Consider the following 23,713-nt stretch of genomic DNA (forward strand, 5'->3'; position numbering starts at 1 on the left):
AATGCGATCCTTGCCCCAGAGGAGTTTTTAATTCACCAGGAGGCAGACGAGCCTAGCTTTGGAGGCTGTCAAAACCAAATCTGGTGCCTGACTTGGTCCGTCTGGCTGTGTGGCCTCGAGCTGGTCACTTGACCTCTCTGAGCTGGAATTTTCTGATCTGCAAAACGGGGACCCTAATGAACTGGCCTCCCTGGGTCCTTGGGGGAATCAAGGAAGCGCCCGTGTTGTACCTGGCACATAGTAGGTGCCCAGTGAGTGTGCGGCACCAGTGGTAATGGCAGTGATGGGGGAGGGGGCACGGTGTTGAGGGACATCCCAACAGGACTGGGTGATGTCTGGAGGCGAGCAGGTGACAGGGCGAAACAGAGAAGGGCCAGAGCCTAGAGGGGTCAGAGCCCAGACCAAGGAGCAGTGAAATGAGAGGTTGGCAGGGAGACATCAGGGATTTTGAATGACACTCATTCAAAGTGCAGAGCTGGCCACCCACTGGTGTTGGGAGAGTGAGGTGTGTTCCAGGTGGGGACGAGGACACCTTAGCATTTATGTCCACGTCACTGTTAGGTGACCTAACTCCATTTGGCTCCTTCCGTGTGTAATTATGTTTGGAATCTGTGTTCCATACCTGCAGCCGCTGATGTGACAGTTCGGTGGCAGAGTACCCACGGCAAACGGTTTAAAGACAGTGGTGAATGGGGATGGTTGAGGAACAGAAGTAGGGAATTCCCTGGCTGCCTTCCGTCGCCAGGCGCCCACAAGAACCCTGTGATTCAGTGGTCCGTGCCCCATTTCACAGTTTGGGACACAGACCTGGGTGCAGATGGCTTCAAGAATTTGCCCAGGGATGGTGAGCTGCAGAGTGAGGCCCGGGGCTCAAACCCAGCTCTGCCTGATGCTGAACCCTTCCTTCCCTCTGCACTGCCCCACCCCAAAGGAGCATGATAAATACAGCGACCGGCATTCTTCCTCAGGTCCCTCCGACTTTAAGCTGCAGCTCTCAGCTCATCCCCAGCTCACTACCTCAGCCTTCACCAGAAGCCCATGAACTTTGGCCAGTTGGCTCAGCTCTACAGGCCACCCATCGGCCACAGGTGCTGGCTGCAAACATGTCCCTGGTCACCGTGCTCCAGCCACATGGTTGGTGGGGCTGGGTGTTTCTTGGGACGGCAACCCGCTGTGATTGCCCAAGAATGCCTTCCCCCTGGTCCAGCTCCTCTCCTTTGGCTGTTCTGGCCTACGCCAATGCTCAGGACTTGAGGAATGAACGTTTATGAACAAAGATGTTCAACCCAGAGCTGTTCGTTCCTGAGTGTAAAATACCGGAAGTGAAGAGAGGGGGAACGGGGTTGGGAAAGTTGCCTTTTCTGCTCTACAGCGTGATGCCGTGTGGCCTGCATGATGGCATAGAAAGAGGGCTTGAGGGGTCGAGGGGGAGAGAGATGCTGAATGCAAAGAGGCTTACTTGGTGTCAGGCTGGTTATTACGATGGGGGCCGTGATGCCCTGCCCTGGTCTGTTCCCCGTGCCTCTGCCTCATCACTGTCCGGCTGGCTGTGGACCCTGGCGGGCTCTCCACGGCTAATCTGATGGGGCCGTGCGGGAGGCTGATGGGGTGCCTCACGCCCAAGGGGGATGAGCTGACCCCAGATGGCCGTGGGGCTCCCACCTGGCTGCCTGCTCATTCCCCACCCCCCAAACCCGGGACCCAGCCCCCAGACGGCTCTGCTTTGCACAAGTCCCAGCCTTGTGGCTGCTTCAAGCATTCCAGGGACATTCCAGATTTCTGAACTGAGCGGAGGACTTAACATTTTATTGTCCTGCTGAGAATAAGGTTCAAAGTGCTCAGGTTCCCCAGGGAGAATCATTTCCAAATGTTTCCACAGCCCCGGACACAAAGTTCTCGCCCTGCTGAGCTGGCTGTGCCTTTCTCAGAGTCCCAGGGAGGCCTTGGGGCCACTGCTCATCCCTGGGGGCTTCCACACACCCACACAGGGCCGTGGTGCCCCATTTTTCATGGGCCATGGCAAGCATACCCCCTTTGTTTCTTTAACACATACTCAAGCGGCGTCTGGGTGGCTCGGTCGGTTAAGTTTCTGACTTCGGTTCAGGTCATGATCTCACAGCTTATGGATTCGAGCCCCATGTCAGGCTCTGTGCTGACAGCTCAGGGCCTGGAGCCTGCTTTGGATTCTGTCTCTCTCTGCCCCTCCCCGACTCGTGCTCTCTCTCTCTCTCTCTCTCTCTCTCTCAAAAATAAATGTTAAAAAAAATGAAAACACATAATCAAGCGCTGTTTTCTGAGAGCTCACTGTGTGCTCGGACCTTTATAAGCGCACTCGCTCAGCATCTCTGCAAAGGTTATTTCGAGCCCCGTTTTCACCGTTGGAGCTTTGGCTCAGAGAGGGGAGGCCACCTGCCTGGGGTCGCAGAGCACGAAAGCGCTGGAGCCGGGATTGGAGCTGTGACCCCAGAGCGCATGCTTTTTCCGCTCGGCCCTGTAGCTGCTGCTTGCCAGCTTTGTGCCGAGGAACGTGAGGAAAAGGGATGGCCCAGCTTGTAAGACCTCTGCGGCTGGGAGGGCAAGGCCATTGGAAATGTTGGAACAGTGAGGTGTGCTCCCCGGACAGGGGGTGGGCTGTGAGCAGGGGGGCACCCAGGCCAGGCTGGGTGGATTGTCACTCTCACCCAAACCACCTTGGACTCCCCCCGCCCCGCGGCCCCGTGGGGGTGGGGCCGGGACGGGGTACCTCCCTCATTGCGGAGAGCAGCCCAGGGGTCCCCGGAAGCCCCGGCGGAGGGGTAGCCCTGACTCGGTTCCAGGCGACACCCCTCGTCCTCCTGGCCACGGGAAAGGGCCGGCCGTGCACTAACTCTCCCGGGATCTTTCTGGACTACTCTTGGTGCTCGACGGCAGTTTCTCTGCCGGCCTGGAGGGCCTTCAAGGGCAGCGTGTGCCCCGCCCGGTCTGACTGCACAGGTGTTTGTGCTGGTTGACGGCCGGTTGTCAAAGCTGGTGTTTTAGGAACTCTCGGCCTCGTGCGAAGCCCAAGAGTGAGCCTCCCTTCTGGGGCCGCCCCGAGGGCCCGGCCTTGGAAGAATAATGAACTCCAACAGGACACCCATGGCTGCTGGCGCCTCGAAACGCTGCCAGGCTTGGTGGGATTTACCCCATTGGGTGCTGGAAAGCCATCAGTGAGAAAACGTGGGGTTTCGTAAAGCCAGTTTCGCAACGTCCTGCACAGCGTGATCCTGCACTCGGGCCGCAGAGGCTTTTGGTGCTAATGCTCCCGGCCACGCGAGTCCTCTAGGCTGAGGGCATCTCGGTACCAAGCTGCTCCTGCCTTGGGGAGGGGGGGGCTCTCCTTCCCCCGAGGCACGAGGCTCACTGGGGCAGCCGTCTGGGGTGAGGCCGAGAGCCAGGCTGGGGACCGGAGGGCCGTCGTCCAGTTGTGGGGGCACGCGTGGGCCGGCTGCTGAACCTTCTGTCCTTGGGGAGCCCTCCTCCTGTCCTTCGGGTGAGCGGAGACGCCCGTCTCGTGCAGATCAAGGGCAGGAGCGGTCAGCCGCTGTATCACGAGGACTGCCACCCCGCCAACAAGTTGCTGCAGAAATTAACCGAGAGCGCCCGGACGTGGCTCCCAGAAGCTGGCCCGGGAGGGCTCGTGGCGTGGGGGGCCCCCTGTTTCTGTTCTGCCCTCCGGGTCTGTATATGCCACAGTCCTCCCTGGAGTCTGCCCTCCGCTCAGCAGGGGAGGCTCCCTGGGTTGCCTCATCAGCGCTGCCGGGAGCCCCCAGGCCGCCCCCATTTCTGACCCTCTAAGAGTCCGGTTTCCGGTGCCTGGACACCCTCTCTGCCGGGCTGCACGGCGCGTGCTCGCGTCCCTGCCTTGGTTGCCCTCCCGACCCGTCTGGGCAGGGTCCCCATCCGAGTTTCTGTTGTGTGGCCGGAGCAGGGATTCAGCCCCAGTGGGCGTGGATCCCGGGTGCTGAGCCGCAGCCCCATCAGAACTGGATGCGGAAGGTACCGGTTAAGGTACTGGTTAAGGCGTTAGGCTTTCCCAGGAAGGAGCCGGCGTGGATTCCAGCCCAGGACCCAGTGGGTTCAAAGTTCACGCTGTGGAGCGTCCGAGGATGTGTGCGGGCCCGTCCGGTCCGGCCTCACCTGCCGTGGATGCCTGAGGAAGTGGGGTAGGGGGCGCCTGTCCAAGGGGACCTCGCGTGGGTGAGTGGTGAGCCGGCCCCCTCACCAGGCGCCCTGCTCTCTTCCCGCACAGTGGCCGCAGACACCCTCATGGAGGCTTGCTGTGCAGACGGACATCAAATGGCCACACAGCACAGGGACTGCTCACTGCCTTATGCCTCGGAATCCAAGGAATGCAGGTACGTTTGCCAGTGACGGCCGTTTTGCCAGAACGGTGTTCCTCTAGCAGGAAGCCGGGTATGCCGGGACCCCTGGCAGAGTCTGGCGTGCAGGCCCAGATCCGCCCAGGCTATGGGGGGCGTGGTGGATGACCCCCGCCTCCTTCCTCTGTGCTCCCACGTCCCCCCACGGGACGGGGCTCCCCCTTCCTGGGGCGGCCTGGGCGTCTCTCTCCTTCGCTGGGCTGCAGAGCAAAGAGAGCTTCGCTGGGGTGGCTGTTCTCTCTGCCACCGCCGGGCACTGTGGCCAAGTCAGTCTCCTCCTAACAAAAAGGGGTCTGTTTGGGGGGGGAGGGGCGGTCGGATGAGATCACGTGACTGGCGAGTCACAGCGTGGCCTGCCTTCAGACCCCGACAGCGCGCGTGAGCCGGTCCAGAGCGGAGCGTTCCCGCAGACGGTTGTTCCCCTACGCAGTAGCCAAAACCTGGACGAACTGTGCTTTTTTTCCCTAAATTAACCCAAGCTCCCTCGAAGGTTTGGCAGGCGTTAAGCGTCGAGTAAACCATGAAGGTCTGGAATGTCGATCGTCACCGGAAAGGTAACAGTAAGAGTCGGGGCCAGCCTGTACAGAGCTGCTCCCTGCTGTGTGCGATGAACGTTTTCCTCATGTAACCCCGCTGTTAATCCCGGCTTACAGCCCAGGAACCTGAGCTCTGCCCCCTGCGCACAGCCGGTGGGTGACGGCGTTGGGATTCGAACCCCGATCGGCTCGCCCGGGGAGCAGATGTCAGGGAGGCGAGGCCCCGAGAGCGTTCCCTCCTTGTGACAGCCGTGCGTTTCCTCCGTGCGGCCCTCGGAGCCGTGGGGGGCTGGGTGGAGAGCGGCCAAGGAGGGTGCAGTGAAGTTTCCTTCCCTCGTTCTGGACTTCTGCATCTCAGCTGGCAGCGGGCATAACGCGATCGGCCAGCGTCCCCGGGCGACGTAAATCTCGATTTGGGAAAATGCTTGAAAGGTCCAGAGCACTGTGGACCGAACAGAGGGAGAGAAAACAGGACGGTCGGTTGTTTGAATTGACGGGGAGGCTGGAGGCCACGCACTCAGGATTTGCGGGGCGTCTGATGGGCGAGAGCTGGGAGTTTGGCTCCCGAGTGTGGCTCGGAGGGGCCGAGGCAGAGCCGGGCGGTCAGCACCGAGCTCTGTGTTTGGGGACCGAGCCAGCGAGGAGCAGCCTGGCCCTGGGAAGCTGGGTGGACTGGGCTGGATTTCTGGCTGTGTAACCTGAGCCAGCGCAGAGCCTCGGTTTCCCCAAGTGCAAAAGGAGGGTTGTGACACCATGCTTTTGGGGCTGGGACGATGACAGGAGGAGGAGGGAAGACGCCAGCCCCACAAAGCCAGGCAGTGTGAGTGTTGCAGTCTGCCCGGGCCACCGTGACGAACACCACACGCTGTGGGGATTGAACAACCCACATTTATGGTCTCACAGCTCCGGAGGCGGAAGGCCGGGATCACGGCGTGGGCGGGGCGGTCTCCTCCCGAGGCCTCTCTCGTGGGCTTGCAGACGGCTGTCCTCCTCTGCGTCCCCACACGGTCGTCCCTCTGTGCGTGTCGGCGTCCTAACCTCCCCTTCTTAGCAGGACCTAAGTCATAGTGGATCAGGGCCACCCGGATCACCTAACTTTATCTTTCTCACCTCCGTAAAGGCCCTGTCTCCAAATACAGTCACGTTTGAGATACTGGGGGTGAGGACGTCATTGTGGAATTTGGGGGGACACAGTTCCGCTCGTAACAGGGAGCCTCTATTATCAATACTTACTGAAATCACAGACGTTAAAGTAGGGCATCAGCCGAACCTCTCTGTGTACAGATGGAGAGACTGAGGTCAGAGAAACTCAGAAGCTGGGGGCCCCTACTTGTGAATTTGGATCTCAGTCACTGCTCCATTTATGAGTGACTTCTAGCCACCAAAGTGTTTAATAAGTTCTGGAGTTATCTTTAATCCCCAGACTACGTGGAAAGTACCTTCTTCGCTATGCAGCATGCGTTTGTTCTGTGACATCTTGGTCAAGGGTAAATTTCGAACGTGCATGTAGAGATAATCCTAAAATGCAGAGAATGTCACCTGAATGGCCGAGCGGGAGTTTCTTCTCTCTGTGGGGAATGTGGCTACACGTCTGGGCTCCCTTGACCCCCGACTGCCTGCTGGTGGCACTCACTTCGTATCACAGGGGCCTACGGAAATTCCGGCCGGGTGGCAAGCATTCGCAGATTACGACGTCCTCCCCGGCCACCGCTTACCGGTCACGGCCGGTTGCACGGAAGCTCCAGGAGGCTAATTGGCTTGTCCCAGTGAACTCACGGGCCGGGCTGTGTGTGTGTCCATAGCCTCTTGGAGAGTACTTAGCTGTCGAGCTGACCGGTTCTGACCGCGTCACTGTCCGCCGTCCCTCCAAGCCTCTCCTGAACGTTTTCCGCTTTGCTCAGTTACCTTTGGGGTTCAAACCCCACGTAGTCTGCGGAGATCAGAGGCTGAGCCTGGGCTGGTGGCTCAAAGAGAGATGTCGCTCATCTAAGAACACAATTGGGTTTTTATTCAAGAAGCAGGCACTGAGGGGAGCCTGGGTGGCTCCGTCGATTAAAGCGTCCAACTTCTGCTCAGGTCATGATCTCACGGTCCTGGGTTTGAGCCCCGCGTCGGGCTCTGTGCTGATAACTCTGTGCTTTGGATCCTCTGTCCCCCCCACCCCCCTCTGCCTCTCCCCTGCTCACTCTCTGTCTCTCTCTCAAAAATAAATTAACATGAAAAACTTTTTTTTAAAAAAGAAGCAGGCATTGAGTGCCACTGTGAGGGATACTCAGGAGAACGCGACCCCTCCCCTCCCCAGCCCTCCATGCTTTCTGTTCCAGGGGGCGAGGACAGCAGACGACAGATAATTGTGAGCCCAAAGTCAGGTGTTCGGTGCTGGGACGGGCATGGGCTCTGAGTGCCAGGCCTGACCAGCAGCCCATCGAGGCCTGATAGCAGGGATTTTCTCACAAACTCAATATTATCACTGACGGCGAAGGCAGGGGAGGGGGAGAGAGCAGGTCATAAATCAAATCTGGTCTAAGAGGTTCTTCTTGTTAGTAATAGTTAAAGGATGCAGGAACCCAAGATCACCGGCCACTTGGTAACTTAGGCCTCGTATCATTTTTCTTCTTCGGGAGTGGCATTCGACCTTTCCGGTTTTAAGGAAAATCCTCAGTTTTCATTCATCCAGCGCCTCCTCGTTGCCCCTCACTGCTGCTCTGAGCTCAGAATGAGGTGGGATGTTGTAACGGGATGTTTGAGCCGGGGCTTGACGGAGGGAAGTGAGCAAGCCGGGCGGGATGTCAGATTGCTGGTCCAAGTCTAGGGCAGGGAGAGTGCAGGGCGGGGATCGGGGGGATCTGGACGCGGGTCTCCAGACGCCCAGCTCCGGGCCCCACCAGGGCAGAGCTTTGTAACCGTGGCCGCGGGAGCCTTTTCGGTGCGGAAGGCTGTTCTAGTCCGCCAGGCCACCCCTCCCTGCGTCCCTGAAGCCTCGGCATGGTCCTGGCACACAGTAGGGACGCAGCCAGATTTCTTTTACTTGCGGTGACATACACGTAGCATAACTTTTACCGTCTTTTTTTTTTAAGTTTTATTTTATTTATTTTGAGGGAGAGAGAGAGAGCACGAGTGAGGGAGGGGCAGAGAGAGAGGGAGAGAGAGAATCCCAAGCAGGCTCCACGCCGTCAGCACAGAGCCCGACACGGGGCTCGAACCCACGAGCTGCGAGATCGTGACCTGACCTGAAATCAAGAGTCGGACGCTTAACGGAGCGCGCCGCCTGGGTGCCCCCTTTGACCGTCTTAACGAATTTTAGGTGCCTGGCTCCACGTACTCGCCATCCCCGAATGTTCTCGTCTTTCCAGATCGAAACTCCGTCCCCGCGCCTGGTGTATTTTCTGTCTGATTTTTGACGACTCCAGGTTCTTCGTAGAAGTGGGAACAAACAGTATTTGTCCTCTTGTGCCTGGCTCATTTCCCCGAGGATCCTGTCCCCGAGGCCCGTCCGTGTCATAGCAGGGGACAGGATCTCCTTCCCCGTTGGGGCGGAATCCCGTGTCGCTGTGCGGATGGGCCACGTTTCGTTCACCCGTCCCTCGGCGGACGCTCGGGCTGCTTCCTTCTTTGGACTGTTGTGAATGATGCTGTCGTGGACGTGACTGTGCAAACATCTCTCTGAGTGCCTGCTTTCAATTTTGGGAGGGGTGTATCCTGCTGGATCACGGGAGAGTCCTGTTTTTAATTTTTCGAGGAACTACCCTCCCGCTTTGTACAGCAGCTTTGACACCCCCCCCCCCCCCCCCACAGTCCCCGAGGCCTCCAGTCCTCATCCTGAGGCTCTCAGGCTGTTTTCTGTCCAGCCAGTATCTTTGAGTGAATGGACGGACGGGTGCCTGTCTGGTTGCTGTTCCTGACAATTTAGTGAAATGCCCAGTATTTGTAAACTCACCCAAAGCACGAATGAAACATGTAGTATCGCCAGCTTAGACAAACCCCTCCTGGAGCCCCAGATGGTTCTGGAAGCACATGGGAAGCCGGGTGCGGAGCCCCAGCCCTGCAGGTGGAGGTGGGGGGAAGGGCGGGCGGGGGGCTGCCGCTCATGGGCAGAGGAAGCCCGGCTGGCCGGCCGCAGGAGGAGGCCGGGCTGGGCCCATTCTCTCTGGACACGCGCAGGGTGGGTGGCTCCTCCTGTCCTCGCTGGCGTTGGCTGAAGCCGGGGTTATTTCGGGTCTGGTGGGAGCCGTACCTGTGACTCACACACACCTCCTGCTCACTTACCCGCCTCCGGGCCAGGCCCCACTGCCCTGAGCCCATTGTGGCAGGTGAGGGTTCTTCTGCCCACCCAAGCCTTTTATGCGGGGCATCTTCCATCTTCTTCCTGGGGCCCCCCGCGGGGACGGGAGACGGGGACGCCGCAGCGTGGTGTCGCTGTTGCCATCGTCCTCCCTCTGTGGCCTGCGGCCAGCTACTGCACCTGTCTGGAGCTGTCTCCTCTGAGCCTGGAAAACGGGGACGAGGGCTGGGGTCTGGTGAAGGATAAGGGTGCCCGTGTTTGGGTGTTGTCACTAGGTGGGAGCTTTTTGCAGGGCGAGGCTCGGAGCCGGGAGATGAACCGGGACTCCAGCGGCACATGGGGGTCTCCTGCCGCCGCCCCCAGACCCCACCCTGCATCCAGCCTGTCTCATTCTGCACTTAGTGAGCACCGGCCGTCTGCTGGCTAGTGTGCGTGTGTGTGTGCGTGTGTGTGTGCGGGTGGGTGGGGCTGGGTTGGGAAACGGGAGGCACCCGAAGGTGACAGAGCTCCCGTCCCCGAGGGGCTGCTGCTCCCAGGCCCTGTGGACCCCCCGGCGGGCCCCTCTCCCACCGAGCCCTGGCCTCTGCCCGCAGGATGGTCCGGGAACAGTGCTGTCACAGCCAGCTGGAGGAGCTCCACTGTGCCACAGGCATCAACCTGGCCAACGAGCAGGACAGCTGCGCCATGCAGCACAGCGACAACGCCAGCCTCGAGGCTACGTTCGTGAAGGTGAGGACCCGTCCCCCGCCGGCCAGCAGCCGCTGTCCCCCCAGCCGGAGGCCTGGGTGCTCTCCTGCCTGCGGCATCTGCCCAGGCCTCCCGCCCTCGCGAGCGGCAGGGTGGGAGGAGGGAGGAGCCCAGGAGGGGGGAGGGGCCTCTCAGGGCCCTCCCCCATCCCCCACCCCCTTCAGTTTAGTCCTGAACCCTGGACAACACTGAGGAGACCGGGATGAAGGGACCCAGGCTTGCCCTGAGGACCTCCCATCCCAGGGCCTCTGTCAGGAGTGCAGAGATCAGAGCAGAGGCTGCCTGGGCTCAGGGCCTTCAGAGCCCTCTTTGCAGCTCACGGCAGGCCCCCCACCCTGCCCAGGACGCCCCCTCAAGCTTTCCTGCCCACCAGGGAAGTAGAGCTTAGAGCTCAGAACGGGACCCCGGGGTCTCTGAAAACACATGACATCCCTAACTGCCCTAGAAGAGGAAAGTGAGGTTCAGAGTGGCCCACACCCCAAAGTGGCCTGGCAGGGGAGGAGTCTGTGGAGGTGGAATGGGGCGTGGGGTCCACTGGGCTCTAGGGGGGGCTGAGTTCTGAGCAGGTGACTTCACCCAGGTCGGGCCCAGTCCCTGAGGGCCTCTGTCCCTGTGAAAGATCTGCCTCTTCGCACGGGGGTGGGGCAGTTCCTGAGAGCTTTCTGGTCGGGCCTGGAAACTGTAAATGAACTAGGCTGTCCCTCCCTCACCGCGCACTGAGAGAGAAAAACAACCACAGGGAGCTTTGGACCCGGTCAGCGGGGTCCTGGGTCCTGGTCGGGGGACAGCCCCAGGAGGAAAGGGTTCCCATTCCCAGTCAGGAAGGCCAGGAAGTAACTCTGAGGAGCGTGAATCGGAACAGAATCTGGATTCTGGGCGGGAGGGTGGGGGCTCCTTTCTGAGGGTTCTGTCTTCACACAGATTGGGGCGTGGAGTAGTTGGGAGCTCCAGAGCCCCTCCGCCCACCCTCAGCCTTCGTGGGCCTTCATGGCGGAAGCTTCTGGCGCGAGGGAGCTGGGAGGGGTGAGGGTGGGGCGGTCTGGTCGAGGGGTCCCAGGAGCCAGGAGCTCGGGCGTCCAGTGACCGCCTCCCGAGGCAGGGCAGGGGCTCTGCAGACACCGTCTGCTCAGCAGACAGCTCTGCCCTTGTCCCCAGACTGGAGAGAAGGCGGGGGGGGGTGTGTGTGGAAAAGCCACAGAACATCCTAACGGGAGTGGGAACAGGCCACTTTGGCAGACGAGTGATTTGTGTTTCCGGGGAGGATTCGTCATGCCCTGGAAGGTGGAGGGGGTAGCCGAAGCCTCCCTCTTTCTGGCGGGGGGCGGGGGCGTTGTAGAAACGCCCCATCAACCTCCGCAGAAACTCGAGCCAAGCCCCACCTCCGGGCTCCTGCTGTGGACCTGTTGGAAAGTTCTGTGCCTTTCTGAGGATAATAAGGCCTGGAACGGGGCTCTTTGTACATCAAGGGCCGAACGAACCCCCTGGATTCAGGTGTGACTTTCAGGAACACCGCGGTCCGGGTGACAGGCAGTGACTCTGTCCCTCACTTGACGACTTGTCTTCAGGTGCCCGTGCTTCTCGAATGCACAGCGTGCTTCCTGCCGGGCTCTGGAGGGAAGAGACGCGTGCAGATGCATTTTCCTGGGCATCACAGAGAAACCTTCGACCGCACACGAGGAGTGGAGCCTCAGGGCGCCCTTGTGTGACCCTTAGCGGATCCCTGTCCTCGCTAATTCCTCCCGGAGGTGTAGGAGCCGGGCAGGAGGGGGGACATCTGGTGCTGGGGGACACGTGCTGGGTGCAACCCCTTTAAGGCTGCTTTCAGAGCCAGGACCTGTGAGGTTGGGTTGGCAACGTGCTCCGGGCTTGGCTTGCTGAGCTCTACACAGTGCCAGCGTTTAGAGGAGACAGCTACGTCAGCCGGCGTCCTCACCGCCTGGGGACACGGGGATCAGCGAGGCCGGGGGTCCTGCTCTGTTGTGTGGCTTCTCCACCTGGAGTCTCTGTGTTTGCAGAGGTGCTGCCATTGCTGCCTGCTGGGGAGGGCGGCCCAGGCCCAGGGCCAGAGCTGCGAGTACACCCTCATGGTCGGCTACCAGTGTGGGCTGGTCTTCCGGGCATGCTGTGTCAAGGGCCAGGAGACCGCAGACTTTGCCCCCGGGGACCTTGGGGACCTCCAAGAAGCAGGTAATTTCCTCCGTCTTTTCCCTTTCGGGCGGCGCACCAGTCAGGGTCATCCGAAGAAATAAAGCCAACAGAATATGCGTGCATGCGTATGCAGAGAAAGAAATGTATTTTTTTTTTTAAAGATTTTTTTTTTTTTAAGGTTTATTTATTTTTGAGACAGAGAGAGACAGAGCATGGACAGGGGAGGGGCAGAGAGAGAGGGAGACACAGAACCCAAAGCAGGTTCCAGGCTCTGAGCCATCAGTTCAGAGCCCGACGCGGGGCTCGAACTCACAGACCGCGAGATGGTGACCTGAGCTGAAGTCAGACGCTTAACCAACTGAGCCACCCAGGCGCCCCAAGAAATGTATTTTGAGGAATTGGCTCACTCGGGTCTGAAATCCGCAGGGTGGGCCAGCAGGCCAGAGACCCAAGGGAGAGTTTATATTGCAGCTTCAGTCCAAATGCCGTCTGCAGAATTCCTTCTCGCTTGGAGGAGGTCAGTCTTCACCTGATTAGACGAGGCCCACCCACGTTACAGAGGGCGATCTGTTTTACTCAAAGTCCGTTGATGTAAATGGTAATCTCCTCTAAATGATACTGTCACAGCAAATAGAGACCCGTGTTGGACCAAATCTCTGGGTACCGTGGCCCAACCGAGTTAACACAGAAAATTAACAATCACAGGCAGAGTAAGCACACACGTTTGCTGTCGCCTGAACTCAGCACAGACTGACTGTCAGAGCACTGTTGGCGTTTGTTACCTCCTCTGAGAGGCCACTGCCCTGGAGTTGGGACCGAAGGCGTGGGATCTGGGATCTGACAAGTCTGGGTTCACGTCCCTGTCCTAACGTGTATTTTAGGTAAACTGATTTATCCAGACCTCAGTTCGCTCATCGGTGCCATGGGGACAATTGTGGTGTCTGGGAGGACGAGGTGTGTGGTGTGGGACCTGGCTCCACAAACGTTTACCGCCACGGTTCTTCCCTGCGTTTCTAACAGCCCAGGCAGCATGGCGGGTGGCTTGCTCTCAGTTCACAGACGAGGGCCTGATGCTCAAGGCCACAAGGCCGACACACAGGGGAGGGAGAACGCCGGCCTCCCGCGCCCCGGCCAGTGCCCTTTCTCTCTCCATCTGGTGCCAGTGATGTGCAGACAAGAGGCGGGCAGGGGTACCACTCACGGCTGCCTGCCTGGGTTCTTTCGGCTAATAGATACTTTTTCAGCAAAGAGGCGAGTGACCCCCCGCCCCCAAAGCAGCTTCCAGGGAGCTCCCGGCTATTCATTCGCCACCCTCCGTTTGTCCCAGGCCGGATGAATCCAAGCCTTGGGGCACGGCTCAGTTACACGGTTCAGGAAACTTCTTGTTTATCTAATAATCTCTTCCACTGATGCAGGGCTTCTTGGGCCATAATGGAAATAAGCCTAGAAACTTTCAGGAGTCTGCTGGGCCCCAGGCTTGCTGTCTGACTTTGGGCTCCTTTCTTCCTGACTCGGATGCCCTACCCCCTCCCCACTGTGGCGGGTGAGGGGCGGGAAGGCCTTCGGTGAGAGGAGCTCGCACACCTGTACCTGTGGTCCCTTAGGCTGCCCGTCCCGTGGCCGTGTGACCTTGGTGGCTTCATGCTCCTGCGTCAGATGGCCCAGTCTCTCTTTGTGATTGCTCATGGATGCCCTGGGGCTGATTTCAGATTCTCGTAAAGGAGGGTTGGAACCCCATTCTGGCTCCCTCCGTGACTCTTGGAACCAGAGATGACATTTTCACTTTAAACAGACCCAAGCTATTCGTGCTGGCGGAGCATTTCTCCCCTGTCTCTGGGAAGGATTTTTGTCGATTTACGTCTTGTTTCCATCACGCTCTCTGGGCTTTTCTGCTGCTCCAGATGTTTTCTCTCCTGTCTTTTATCCACTTCCAACCTTGCCCCAGACTTTCCCCAGAGTCTCTGTGAGGACTCCCTGCCCTTCCTCCTCGCGGACACAGACGTACCTTCCTCCCGTCCACTAACGCTGATCGCGGGCCTACTGTGTCCTGTCATGGGGCCACACACAGGGCCCACAGACCACTGTCGGCCTCTAACAAAAATAAGTACAGAAGTTGAGAGGAAGCTTTTAGAAACTTTAAAGCATTTGATAGCGTCACTTATGTCCATTTAATTTCTAAATGGGGGCTTCTATGTCTGTATTCTTGAGTTCTTTCTGGCAATGCGTTTATATTCCATGTTATCAAAGGATTGGCTCAAAACAAAGGAAAGAGCCCTGTCCCTTTACCACGGAGGGTTTGGGTGGAACACTACTAGGACATATATTGATTATCCCCGTTCTACAGACTGGGAGATTGAGGCTGGCGACGCCCGGGTTCTGGATTCGTTTAGGGGCAGAAATGGTGGTCCGTTAGGGCCGGGCTTGTTCCCACAGAACACCACGCAGACCTTGACGGTGAAGAAATCGCTCTTCACGGGTCCTCCCAGCAGACGTCCCGGCCTGTGCCTTGGCCTGGACTGAATGCCCCCCGTGAGCAGAGAGGCCCCCAGATTGCAGAGGTTCCCAGCCCCCTAACCTAGAAGAGATGATTCGCACTCGCGAGGTCTTTTGCGCAGTTCCTCGCCGAGCAAAAAGGTTGCTTAGGGACCCTTACCGTATTTTAACAGCGCCGAGAAAAGACCGCCTTTGTACAGTTAGTGTAGGTAAGTTATGCCGTATTGGATTTCGTAGCGGAATTACTAAACCGTTTGGTCGTAATGATGTTTATTTTTCTGCCGTGCGTGGATTACGCACTCACTGGGGGCGGTTTAGAAGACACAGAAAGCAGAAGAAAGAGGAAATTGACATAGAGGGAAATGCAGTTTCCATTAGGTCCGTTTCCTTTCCTGGTTTTTTCTGCGGTCTCTTTCGGTGTCTCTTGATGTGGGAACAAAGGCAGAGGGAAATGGCAGATAGACCTCAATTTCCTTCTAGGCTGCAGCCCCTTGGCAGATACTGGGGCAGCAGAGTAACACGTTTCTGCGGGATTCCCTGCTGTCTCAGCCCTGATGCTTTGCTGGAGGGAAAAACCATCCTGGCTTGACAAGAGCTAGGCCTCCGGTGCCCTGGGAGTCTTTAGCACGTGAAAACGTCCCTGGAAACTTCCCCCGGACTTTACCTCCCCCGACCCCACAGTATATAACCAGCCTCTCTCCTCATGGTCCCCGGACAGCTCTTTCTGCCCACGGGTCCTGTCCCCGGGCTTTGATAAAATCGCCTTTTGCACCAAGGACGTCTTCAAGAATTCCTTCTTGGTCGTCGGCTCCGGACCCACACCCCACTATCACCCCAAAAACATCATCTCTCACATGGATGCGCTTTGATTTTTGCTCCCCGCCCAGCGCTGTAACATAATGCTGTCGACTTGTGATTGAGTTGGGTTCCCTGTCACCCGGTCTTGAGGAAGTGTCCTCGACTTCGGAGGCCTTGGTTTTCGAGGATTTTTAGGGATCCTCCCCGCCCTTGGCTGTACGCAAGCTGAAAGGACTAACCCCACAACTTTCTTCTCTTACCCCACAACTACCAGTGGAAAACCACCCCATTCGATTAAATTAGGGTACCCCGCCGTCTCCCGTGGCCGTGCTGAATTTTCTGTTGAGTGCAGGGGCCTTGTCTAAGCCGAGTGCTCAACAGCACAGATGCTCAGACCCGTCTGCGGAATGAACCCAGTGAGTGGCTATGGATGACCGGCGGCAAACTGAGTCGAGACGCCCCAGAGCAGGGTGTTGGCGGAGGGCTCCTTCCTTCTGAGGCTTCGGGGCAGAATCTGCTCCAGGGCGGGCCTCTCTCCCGGCCGCCCCGGTGCTCCTTGGCCAGTGCACAGATGGCTCTCTCCTGCCTGTGTCTTCACATCCTTTTTCCTCGGTGCGTGTCTGTCTCTGTGTCCAGGTTCCTCTTTTTATAAGGACACAGACCACCCTAATCCACCTTAACTCGATCCTCTGCAAAGACTCTCCTCTAAAGTAAGGTCACGTTCACAGGTACTGGAGGTTAGAGCTATAATATCTTCTGGGCGAGGTGAGTGGTGGGGAGACACAATTCACGCCCTAACAAGAAGCCTTCCCCAGGTGCACCGTTTGGGGGCCGTGACTGCGTTTGCTGACATAGGGCAAGTGCTTCGGATGGCCTCAGCACCCACAGCACTCGGTTGAAACGCTGAGCTAATGAAACGGGCGCGATTGCCCGATGCTTATAGGGAGGTAGAGAATTCAGAGTTGCTGCTGAGATAAGACGGGACGCTGTGTTTGGATAAATGTCCAATTTGCCTCTCTTTCTCCCACAGCCAAGATTTCGGAGATTGAGGAGGAGCAGGAGGACCCATACCTGAACGACCGCTGCAGAGGTGAGGCCCTGCTCCCTCCAGCGGGCCGTGAATCCAGCCTGTGGGGGAGTCCGCGCTCATGTCCTTGGGAGTCTGACGTCCTGGGAAGAGCGCTTGGGCTGAGTCAGCTGAAGTCGCTCTGTCCTCCCTGGACTCCTGGGCCCCCTTCCTCCTTCCCTGCAGGCTGGGGCCTGATGGGCCAGGGGGAGACAGGGTGAGCTCACAGGAAGGGGCCGTGTGGGCCCTTAAAAGCTCCCAGCACGGCGCCCCCCACTCCCCACCAACACAGGCTCTGTGAAGGGTGAACGCCACCGGAGGGAGGGCCGAGTGTTACTTGCCTTGTGTCCCGGAGCCCCAGCTGTGCCACTGGTGGCATCATTCGCAAATTTAAAGTGACTAGGGCCTGGCAGGCTTGTTTTTCACATGATAAAACTAGATTTGTCTTTCGTGGACCGTTCCGCATGTCTAGACGGGCAAGTCTGCTCCAGAGGTTCATTAGGAAGCTTGCCCTGTGGTCGGGGCGTTAATTGGGAGCCAGCGAAATCACAGAATGATGTGGCCCGGGTACAGTGACAGGCCGCACAGAGGTGGGGTGGGAGGTGGGGGTGGGGTGGGGAGGGCACAGAGCCCAGAAAGCTCTCGGGGGGGTGTGGGAGGCCTTCCTGGGGCAGGGAAAGGCTGGTTTGCAGCGGGTGAGGGGGGGCTGGCCAAGGAAGTAACACTGGGCACGCGGCGTTCGGTGTTGGGACACGCAGAATCGCGCAGCTCACGGGGAGGGGTGGGCCCGGGGCTAGAGGGAGAGGCTGGAGAAGCAGGCAGGGGGCTCGCAGGGCCTGGGGAGCGGCCAGAACTGTGACAGAACGTTTAGCCAGCTGGTAGAGGTCTGTCCCCGTGAGATTGGCTCTCTGAGCACCCGTCGGCTGCCCTGCAGGACAGCTGGTTGGAGGGGAGGTCCCGGGGTCGTGCAGGGGCCAGATCCCGGGGGTCTCCCTCGGGAAGGGAGGGGTGCCACGCTGGAGAGGGTGGGCTCCAACCTGGGGAGGCTGTGTCCCGTGTGTCGTCCACCCTGAGGGCGTTTGCCTGGCCCACAGGGAGCCGGAAACGCCAGAGGCTTGTGGTGGGTGTTTGGCCCCCGGTTGCCCTGATTTGCTCTGATTCCAGGTGGCGGCCCCTGCAAACAGCAGTGCCGAGACACGGGGGAGGGGGTCGTCTGCTCCTGCTTCGTGGGCTACCAGCTGCTGCCCGACAGCGTCTCCTGTGAAGGTAACCGTCACGGAGCTCCGGCCACAGCAGGGCGGCGGGGGGCCTCTGCCCCCGTCTCTGCTTGACGCTCTGCACACGTCGGGGCCCCGTTCGTAGGCAGGTGGAGTCCACGGCGCCCGGCCACGGCTCTCCTCCCGGGGCATTTACACACCGTGCTGGGAAACGGGGCTGGGTTTGGCGTCTGACCGGGCTCTGAATCCAGGATCTGAGTGGCCCTGGGCACATCCCTCAGCCTCTCTCTCCCCTCCCATTTGGGGTGGGGGAGATAGAGGACAGTGACAGCCTCTGAGAGGGGTCCTAAGGGTCATGTGACTCCAGTGCAGTCTGCTGCTTAGTGTGTTCTCAAAATGAGCGGTAGGGGGCGCCTGGGTGGCTCAGTCGGTTGAGCGTCTGATTTCCGCTCAGGGCGCGATCTCGCGGTTCGTGAGTTCGAGCCCCGCGTCGGGCTCTGTGCCGACAGCTCGGAGCCTGGAGCCTGCTTCGGATTCTGTGTCTCCCACTCTGTCTCTGCCCCTCCCCTGCTCATTTTCTCTCTCTCTCTCTCTTTCGAAAATCAAGAACACATTAAAAAAAAACAAAAAAAAAAAACAAAAAAAAAAAACCGAGCAGTCGCTCTGAAACTTAGCCGGGGAAGGAAACCATTGCTTTTGATTGGGTGGTGAGTGCCCGAGACCCCTTCAGGTGCACAGCCCGAATACACACGGGTGGGGGACTGGAGAGATGCTGGGAACCCATTTACGGTGCCTTCCGGTACATTCCTTGTGGTGAAGCGCCGGGGTCCTTTGTTCTTGCTGGTTACTCCCTCGTTACCTCCGTCTGTCCTAGATATCAACGAATGCATCACGGGCAGCCACAATTGCCGCCTTGGGGAGTCCTGTGTCAATACAGTGGGCTCTTTCCGCTGCCAGAGAGACAGCAGCTGTGGGACTGGCTATGAGCTCACAGAGGACAATGATTGCAAAGGTATAACACTCTCCAGTCTACACACCTCAGCTCTCCAGGAATAGATAGAATGAGATAGTAAAGGCAGCACTGGACCCCACCTGTGACTGCCCGGGGCACCGACCCGTTGTGTTGTTAGTAAAGATTTACCTTCTTATCTTAATGCTGAGTTAATGACAATGGTGAGTTTGGACTTCTGAAAAGGCTCAGAGCAGGATCATTTCAAACCAAGATGAGAAGTGAATGAACCTCAGGTGCTCACATGTGCCTTCTACAAAAAAAAAAAAAAAATCTGTACAACAGCTGCCTTCCATCTGATTCCAGACTTCCTTGAAGTTCAAAGCTTATTCTCTTCCGCTGCCTAAAAACACGACATTTCTGGCTGCTGGCTTTTCCCCGCCAAGCCATAGATGTTATTTGGCAGATAAGGCTTTGATGAGGATCTATGAGAACATAGTTTTCTTCTGAGGGTTTCCAGCCCTTCAGAACGAAAAGCACCACTTGTATAAAAGTTTTGGTCGAGTTACGAGGGTAACTCAAAAGCCAGGCACACCCTCCTGACGTCGCAGGGCCTTTGGGCAGAGCTCTGTTCAGTCTATCCTCGCAGCCTCGCTGGGCGGTTTGGACCCTGAGATCCCAGGGGCCCAGCCAGCTGAGTATACACTTTTGAACATTTGACAGCCACGAACTTCAAAGGAAGGGCAGCCAAAATGTCCGATCGTGGCAATCACCACTGTTCGTATTTGGAATATTGTGACAACGTCAGAATGAATGAGTTTGTAGGCACAGTTTTTATTGCCACTAAGATCATTGCTTTATTGTCTAAACCAAACGTACACTTAGCCTAGAGGTAAAAAAAAACAAAAAATCCCACATACTGCCAGGAAAATGCCTGGGTTATTTAGTATATAACAGAAAGTTTGCCTCATAAGAGCCTTGGGGGGGGGGGAGTAGAAAAAAAAAAGAACTTTAAATCTTTAGCAACGCGAGCACTATTTGGCTAACTAAGGCTCTTTTTTTTATGTGACTTCTCGATTGGAATGTTTCGGGTTGTAGCCTGAGTAATGAGCATTAGGAAAAAAAACTTTCTTGTGATTTTTTTGTGAATGTTGTAAGATGCCCCTGGCAGGACTCTTGCTAACAATTTCCTTTTTTTATGATGTACCAGATATTGACGAGTGTGAGAGTGGTATTCATAACTGCCTCCCCGATTTTATCTGTCAGAATACTCTGGGATCCTTCCGCTGCAGACCCAAGCTACAATGCAAGAGTGGCTTTATACAAGATGCTCTAGGCAACTGTATTGGTAAGACATTGCCGCCAGGGTCCCCCAGGCAGGGCGAGCGCTCGAGCGGTGGGCCACAGCTCTAGAGCGCGCTGGGCCTGCCGAGCAGAGGTCGGCAAGCACATCCTCAGAAGGGCTGGGAAGCCAATACGTTAGCCATCCGGTCTCCGTTGCAAAAACTCGGCTCTGTGGACCAAGCTAGGGAGCAGCCACAGATTTGTGAACAAACGCACGGTACCGTGTCCCCGTAAAACTTGATTGGCAAAAACAGGTGCGGGCCGGGTGTGGCCGCAGGGCTGTAGTTGACCGACCCCTGGTTCGGCTGCAGTTTTGGAGTTCGAGACACGTGGTTTAGAATGAATGCGTTAAGGTGGTTTATGTCCCTCCTTTGGCTCTGAATTTCGTCCTCTAGAAAATGGGAATAATACGGGGCGCCTGGGTGGCGCAGTCGGTTGAGCGTCCGACTTCAGCCAGGTCACGATCTCGCGGTCCGTGGGTTCGAGCCCCGCGTCGGGCTCTGGGCTGACGGCTCGGAGCCTGGAGCCTGTTTCCGATTCTGTGTCTCCCTCTCTCTCTGCCCCTCCCCCGTTCATGCTCTGTCTCTCTCTGTCCCAAAAATAAATAAATGTTGAAAAAAAAAATTAAAAAAAAAATGGGAATAATCCTATTACCTGGTTTGGTGGCTTGAGGCAAGGATGGAACAAGATGATTGGGAAATGCCTTGTGTGTTAAAGTTTAGTTGTAGAAAATACTTTATATCAGTGGATTTCATCGAGATGGAAGGGAGAATGGGGGTGCCAGGGACCTGGGGCGGGAATGTGGGGAGTTAGCGTCTACCCCGCAGAGTTTCAGTTGGGGCAAATTAAAAAGTTGTGTAGATGGAAGGCGGTGATGGCTGCACGGCCCTGTGAACGTATTTAATGCCACCTGTCTATACGCTTAAAGATCGTTAAAATGGCAAATTTTATGTCACATCCATTTCACCGCAAAACAAATCTACTGTATTGCCTGACGTCAGAGCAAGACTGCTGTGGAATTACAGGAAATCCCGTGTGAATGGTCACACTCTCGGGATGGAGAAGCAGCCTGGGGAGGGGGCAGGGAGCTGAGGGACGAGTCACGAGCTCTGCAAACGAAGGTGACACCCCTTTCTCCCGGAGTCACCCAGGCTATAACCACTTGGCTCGGCCGGTGTTTGCTGTTGGCATTTGTGTCCAGATCTGCCGCCCTGGCCTTGGTCTCTGCCCAGCAGAAGCTTCTGGGTCCTGCCTTTGAGGACGGGAACACTCCCCCCCCCCCCACCCCTGCCGGAGAGCTGCAAACACCACCAATTAGAACCCTCCTTCACTGAGGCTGTCCCGTTTCCCTCCTTAAAGGGCGCTTCTGGAAGCTGGTTTCTGTCTTAGGTTTGCCTCGCCCTCTCTCAGATAAATCTGTATTGATCTTTGATTTGAAATGGCAGTTTGGACAGAAAGCTCTCTCGCCTTTTTTTTTTTAAACCATCCCAGAGTATTTAAAGACAAATAGACCAGTAACCCCCTGGGACAGAGGCCTCCTTGGAACCCTACCCCAGACTTCTGCTTTTAAAGCTCCCCAGTCATCCGGTGCGGGGAGGGTGGGGAGGCATCGGAGCCGTGGGGGCCTCCGCTTGGCTGGGGTTGGCCCCCCGCCAGCCTCCCGCCAGCCGGGCTGTCATCACCCAGCACAGGGGGCCTGTGAGCAGGGGGCTGACGGCTCTCCCAGGGCCAGCAGGGAGGAGGGTCCTGCCCAGACTTGCAGGGCGCTTGGAGGGGGCTCCGCAGAGGAGGCTGGCATCTGTTTGGGGTGGAAACCCTGACTCATGACAAAATCAGCCCCGATTTCCACACGGAAGAAGGATTTGCGAGTCTGTGTAGCCCCGTTACCCCTCTGTGGGGTGCAAAGTGTGTAGGGGACAAGGTGTGAGAGTAGGGGTGGGGACAGTCCCCTCTGCATCCTTCCCTAGATGCAGGGAGAGCCTGGGTGAGCAGAGCGAAGCCCCGAAGGAGCCCCACCCGCCAGTCCCTGGGTGTTTGGAGGGTCTACAGAGCAGCCACGAGGCGTCCCGCAACTCGGGCTCGGGCAGGTGCCCCTTCTCATGCCCACAGTGCTCTTTAGTGCTCCTAAAGAAACTCAGGATCCTTTCTTTAAAATGTTTTTTCTTTAATATATATTTTTTACTTTATTCAGTTTGAGAGAGTGAGCGTGGGGATAGAGGGAGGAAGAGAGTGCGAGACAGAGAGAGAGAGAGAGAGAGGGGAAAAGCAGGGGGCAGAGAGAGAGAGAATCCCAAGTCGATGCCACACTGTTAGCACAGAGCCCGCTGTGGGGCTCGATCCCACAACCCGTGAGACCATGACCTGAACTGAAATCAAGAGTGGACGCTCTGCCAACGGAGCCCCCCAGGAGCCCCGAGACAATCCTGTCTTTGTTGGTTTTCTTTTTCCTGCTTCCTCTGATTCCCTGTCGGGGTTCTCACCGTCTACCTTTTGGCTTCAGTGAGGATGACGGAATGGGCCAGAGCAGGGCTTCCCGCGCACTGCATCTTGGGGTGTTCCGAGGTGTTCCATCGGGGCAATCAAGGGTCCCGTCGTCATTGGGTTAAAGTTAGCGAGGTGCTTTTCAGCCGGGATCGTCCGGGCTTTTCCCGTGTGAGCCCGTAAGAGACAGAGGTCGTATGACGCGTTCCCAAACGGCTTGGACCTTTTTCTATTTATTTGTTCTTTATTTTTCCCGGTGTCCCATTCATGCATTGATTGCCTGGTCCTTCCTTACCTTGTGGTGCTCACAGGTGGGGGGACTCCCCTGCCCGGGGAGCACACCATATCTCAAGGGGTACTCGTGTTCCACGGAACACAGTTTGGGAACTGTAGATCTGCTTGGCGAGCACAAAACCTCCGGGGGAGGCAGCGATATCGTTGCTAGACGTTGTATTTCTTCTTGATACGGGGCAGGGGACAAATTTCTTTCTGTAAAGGGCTGCCTAGTAAGTACCAGCTTCGTGTGCTATAGGGTCTATGTTGCAGCTCGGGTGTTCCAATAAAGCTTTATTGACAAAAACAGGCAGTGAGCTGATTTGACTGGCGGACTCTAGCCTGTCAACCCTGATTTTCGGGCTGGGAGGCAGGACACCCTGCTTCTAGAGCCGGCTAGCTTTTGTAAACTGTTAAGTGCTGTGTGAAGGCTGACTCCGGGGGCGGCCCCGGGTCCTACCCCTGACTGTCCTGGCCCCTGACGGTTCAAGGAGCGTGAGGCTTGGCCGGGAGGGGAGAACGACAGCTGATCCCTCTTTTTGACTTTGGCTCAGGGGCCTTCTACCATAACTCCCTTCTCTCTGTCCCCTGGGTGCTTTGCAAGTGTCTGAACAAGGGTATTCTTGAAAACCTAGGTGCCTGGTGAAGTCTCCCCCTAGTAAGAAGTTTAGCCTCTGTGGTTTTACACCAAATTCGAGCTGGGGGAATGAAGGGTCCTCCTTGTCCCATCACTGGTTCGCGCTTGCCAGGCGTGTGTGCAGAGGTGAAGGCCCCACGCAGGCACGTGCAGTCAAGGAGGGAGACCACAGTGCGGTGAACTTGGAGCCAGCAGCCCCTCCCCGCTGGGCGCAAGTCAGCTCGGGCCTGAGGAGCCCAGGTGGGGGCCGGACAGGAAGGGGCCTCCAGGAGGTGACACGCAAGCTGTGAAAGTGTTTCCCAGGCAGACAGGGGAGGTGATTTCCCAGCCAGGGGCTGTGTG

The 23,713-nt window shown here is 57.4% G+C and overlaps 1 protein-coding gene and 1 non-coding gene across 4 annotated transcripts in view; both read left to right on the plus strand.

The window, feature by feature from the left end:
* The window catches only part of FBLN1 (fibulin 1), an 82,759-nt gene that overhangs the window by 12,169 nt on the left and 46,877 nt on the right, over positions 1-23,713 (plus strand). For all 3 annotated transcript variants that reach the window (XM_047866512.1, XM_047866513.1, XM_047866511.1), the window contains exons 2-8: positions 4,271-4,376; positions 9,812-9,947; positions 11,981-12,152; positions 16,435-16,494; positions 17,635-17,736; positions 18,562-18,699; positions 19,847-19,984. In XM_047866512.1, the coding sequence (XP_047722468.1) occupies positions 4,271-4,376; positions 9,812-9,947; positions 11,981-12,152; positions 16,435-16,494; positions 17,635-17,736; positions 18,562-18,699; positions 19,847-19,984 (852 nt within the window). The remainder of the gene's footprint in view (positions 1-4,270; positions 4,377-9,811; positions 9,948-11,980; positions 12,153-16,434; positions 16,495-17,634; positions 17,737-18,561; positions 18,700-19,846; positions 19,985-23,713) is intronic.
* Positions 18,100-18,184, plus strand: TRNAG-UCC (transfer RNA glycine (anticodon UCC)). Its single transcript has one exon. It is a non-coding gene; the product is annotated as a tRNA-Gly (tRNA).

The sequence above is a fragment of the Prionailurus viverrinus genome, chromosome B4 (assembly GCF_022837055.1).
Source record: "Prionailurus viverrinus isolate Anna chromosome B4, UM_Priviv_1.0, whole genome shotgun sequence".
Lineage (NCBI taxonomy): Eukaryota > Metazoa > Chordata > Mammalia > Carnivora > Felidae > Prionailurus > Prionailurus viverrinus.